Source organism: Cyprinodon variegatus, unplaced genomic scaffold (genome assembly GCF_000732505.1).
Source record: "Cyprinodon variegatus isolate N-32 unplaced genomic scaffold, C_variegatus-1.0 Scaffold505, whole genome shotgun sequence".
NCBI classification, from domain to species: domain Eukaryota; kingdom Metazoa; phylum Chordata; class Actinopteri; order Cyprinodontiformes; family Cyprinodontidae; genus Cyprinodon; species Cyprinodon variegatus.
The window spans coordinates 600,806-604,847 of record NW_015150958.1 but is presented as its reverse complement, the minus strand read 5'-3'; the positions used below and the strand labels follow the sequence as shown (position 1 = coordinate 604,847).

The following is a 4,042-nucleotide window of genomic DNA, read 5'->3' as shown; positions in this document are numbered from 1 at the left end:
GGGTTTTTTTTTTTTTTCTTTTTTTTTATTTTTTTTTTTCTTTTTTTTTACTTTTTTTTCTCCTTAAATTAACACTTTTTTTTTATCATTTTGGTGTATTATCATGTAAATGGAAGAAAAGAAATCAATATTGTCTCAAAGAATCAGTCCTAACACATCAGTAGCACATATTGGGGATCAGTTATAAAGATCCAGAAAATGGGTTTTTTTTTTTTTTCTTTTTTTTTATTTTTTTTTTTCTTTTTTTTTACTTTTTTTTCTCCTTAAATTAACACTTTTTTTTTTATCATTTTGGTGTATTATCATGTAAATGGAAGAAAAGAAATCAATATTGTCTCAAAGAATCAGTCCTAACACATCAGTAGCACATATTGGGGATCAGTTATAAAGAAATGAAAATGATCCGTTTCCGTATCTCCCTGAAAGAGGCGGTATCAGACCATATCTAGGACCTATCTGTTGAATTTGAGTTCACCAATTCTGACAATTTCCTGTTTAAAGAAATATTTTTAATTTACTCTTGTCTGACATAAATATATGGTCACAACACTAGCTGTCTTTTATTAAACAAACTTTAATGAAGATAAGTCAATATTTACACTATTATTATTTCCTCCCGCTAGTAACTGCTAGTATGTTTTTACCTTATACAAAAGAAAGTTGTGTTTTTTTTTGTAATGATACAAATTTTACATTTTCCTCTTATTTGTTTTTGAAACAAACATGTTAGTTGGCTGAAAAGCACAAATAATAAAAAAAATATATCTATAACTTGTTTTACTTGTAATAACTTGTACTGCTGGTAAAGAAATGACTTTTTAATGGAAGGATAACCTGTGCCATATTGTCAGAAAACCATGGAGGTATCTACCATCTTCAACATGGTGAGTAAATAAACAAAGGGGCTTATTTTATTATTGCAGCAATGAGCCTGTATACTTACGGAGTATTGAGCTAACAAGCTAATAGTGGCTAGTAATTGTAACTAGTTATTGCTACGAACAAAATCTTCACTCACCAAGTCCGTCATCTTCGTCGTCACCGTCATTTTCCTCCTCATCTTCCTCCATGTCCTCATCATCCTCCTCTTCCTCATTCTCCATGCACTCCTCTTCACTTTCAATGCTGGCCTCCAGGTCGCTTTCTGAAAGTGCCTCTTCAGACATGTTGTCTTCCAGGGCTGTCAAAATATTACCTACACACCTTCATCAGGAACTTTCCAGAGAAACAGAAAACCATGTTACCCTTCTGCCACAGTTCTATGCATAAAAAACAAATCCATTCATCAACTGGTCTTTTTTTATTATTCTATCCTTCTTGAGTTTTAGCTGAGTTTAATATATGCTTATCTAGACCATTATAGGTAGGGTTATAATGGAAAATATTCTAATAAAACAACTGCTATGTTTGGAATTATTTCCAGAGAGATACATTTCTCTGTCTCTATGAGGGAAATGTGTGAGAGAGCAGCAACACAAAGGTTTGTGGGGTGGTTAGTAGAAGATGTGCAGCTCTATTCTATGTTTTAAATTGTAATACGGTAGTTCAGAGCTTTGGTGCACATCTTTAAATCACACTAGATGCATCTCTATCAGCAAGTCTGTGGCTGCCATTTAATATTAACTTAGTCTATACAAAAACAGCCATTCGCTAAAGAGCACTGCAGACTGACAATGAGGAGCATTTTCAGAAACGTTCAATCAGACCGACCCCTCCAAAAAATAGTAGCTTTGTTTTTAGATAATAAATAAAATCCCTACTTGTTGATCAATAATTAGTAATTTCAGATGAATACATGCTCAAGTGAGTACAAGATCCCGATACGGTCCCTTGTTTTAATTAATCCACAGCCCAATTCTCGAATCTGTCTATAAAGGCTCATTTGGGCGCCTTACATAATCTCTGATGCCATAAATAAGTATGATCTTTTGGTTAGATGAAGGAGTACGGGTAAATCTACCACTACAAAGAAATATTGTACATTAAAGTCTGCTGAAAGTTTCATATCAATGACTGAACTACTTTAAATAGTTGTTTTCGTAGTTGGAATGTTCAAACTTTTTACAGGTTTCAATGTCAGGTGTCACATTAACTTTGAACTCATACTGTTAACATGTCTATTTTTTCCCCACACACATGATCCTGCAATCATATGTAAAAACATTTTATGCTTTTACAAGCTCTTTGACACTGATTTGATTGTTCAAATATAACTGTCAGATATTTACCCATCTCTATATGCTGAGTATAATTTAAAGGATTTCTATGGTCACATTTTGTTTGCTTTTGCAATCCAAAGAACGTATAAAAACATAAAATTTGAGGTGTAAAAAAGCTTTAACTATTATAATGTCCAACTTACAGCCTAATTTTGGCATAGTTTTAAACATTTTAATTGCAATCCAAACAAGCGCTTAAAGAATAAAAAGCAAACAATGCGTACACAACCAAGACCCAACTTTAGACCTTTTTCACACTGGAGTCGAGACAAGAACTTGTAACATTAGCTCGATAACTAAAATGCAAAGCTAACAGTTAGCATTAACAATCAGCTACTGTCTTTAGAGATACGGTTGTTGTTATTTATGCACAAAAAACAAGCTGTAGTTGGTTGGTTCGTTAATTAACACGGAACACCGCTGCCTGCAGAGACATGAGGATGTTTTTCAAGCAGGACGACCCTCGGTTAGCTAATTACACAACAACAAAGACATCTCCAAACGCTGAAAAGCAGCGAAGCACAACGTACAATTGGGGAGCAAAGTCCGACTGCACACTGAACTGGAAGAAGAGCTAAATACCTATTATTACACATGTACAGCTCAGTTGGATATGGCTAATAGATTATCTATGTGTGGGTGTAACGTAGCTATCGCTAAGCTAAATTAGAGCGAGGCTAACACGCTCAGCTATTAGATGCGCGTCAGCTGCGCTCAAACATCCAGGTGTATTTAGGGCTCACCTTCTGTGTGTTCTGTCATTCAGTAAGTCGCTCTGATATTATATACAACAGATATTCAGCCGAAAGATGCAGTGAGTGTGTACATGAAACGATAAACGTTGCTAATTTTCATTTATTTTAGTGTGACCATAAATACTGCCCCCGAAAGTTGAACTGTAACAATGGTTCCGGGATCCTGCTCTCAGTCAGGCACAATCAGAACTGACACGGGGTGGATTTTTTAATGTTTTATTATTATTATTCTGTCATAAATTATTCTTCATCTATTATTGATAAACGTACACCTCATGTTTTTCCAGGCTTTATATAAAATTAGATATTTTTTATTTTATTTTTAAAAGGCTCTTAATGATCAATGAAAAAGTAGTTTTTGGCATTACATTCAACCTTCTTATAATTGCAGACTGGTTTTTTGCTGGTTTCCACTGATACGATGATGATTTAATCTTTGTGATGAGCTCCAACTCTTTGAGAGAAAAAAATCCCACTCTGACCCCAATATTCTAAAGAATCTTTTGGCTCAGTTCAGGATCTAACACAAGTATGGATATTTCACACTTACATTAAATACACAATGCTACAAAATACAATTTCATATATTTATGTTAAACTATTAACAAGACAGTTTTTCTGTATGTCATGTTTTTCACAGTTGTATAAATTGCTGTTCTTTTGGATTATTTAGAGTTCTTATATTTTTTTAGTTCTTCACATTCTTAGTAGAGACTCAGTTCTACAACAAATTATATGAAAAATAGATTTTGAGTCCAGTTTTATTAAGATATGTGTAATTCTATGCAGGTACATGTAATTTACGAAAAAATATTGATTAGTGTGTAAAATTAATTTCTTCTTTAACCTTTATTTATGCACCTTGTCTTATTGACACCAATAGGCAAACATGTTTGAAAAAAACAAAGCTAGTAACAAAAAAGTAACAATTCAAAAACAAGAAATGTAAATACTTGATTTAAATAAGAGAACGTTATAAAATATTAGCTAACAAGCAAGTTTGATTTAATTTTTTTTTGTCAAATAAATCTAAGTTGTCCCAAAGGAATCAAGATCCTGTGGCAGAGT

At 33.1% G+C, this 4,042-nt stretch overlaps 1 protein-coding gene across 2 annotated transcripts in view; it reads right to left on the bottom strand.

Moving 5' to 3' along the window:
• LOC107094764 (helicase ARIP4-like) overlaps positions 1-3,097 on the bottom strand; it is a 20,664-nt gene extending 17,567 nt beyond the window's left edge. Inside the window, exons 1-2 of one of the 2 annotated variants that reach the window (XM_015390585.1) lie at positions 2,963-3,097; positions 1,019-1,215 (exon numbers count right to left, since the gene is read on the bottom strand). In XM_015390585.1, coding sequence (XP_015246071.1) covers positions 1,019-1,166 — 148 coding nt within the window. In that variant the 5' untranslated portion in view covers positions 1,167-1,215; positions 2,963-3,097. Of the gene's footprint in view, positions 1-1,018; positions 1,216-2,962 lie in introns of those variants that run through there. The other variant, XM_015390586.1, reaches the window with a different exon arrangement.
• Positions 3,098-4,042: the final 945 nt, after the last annotated feature.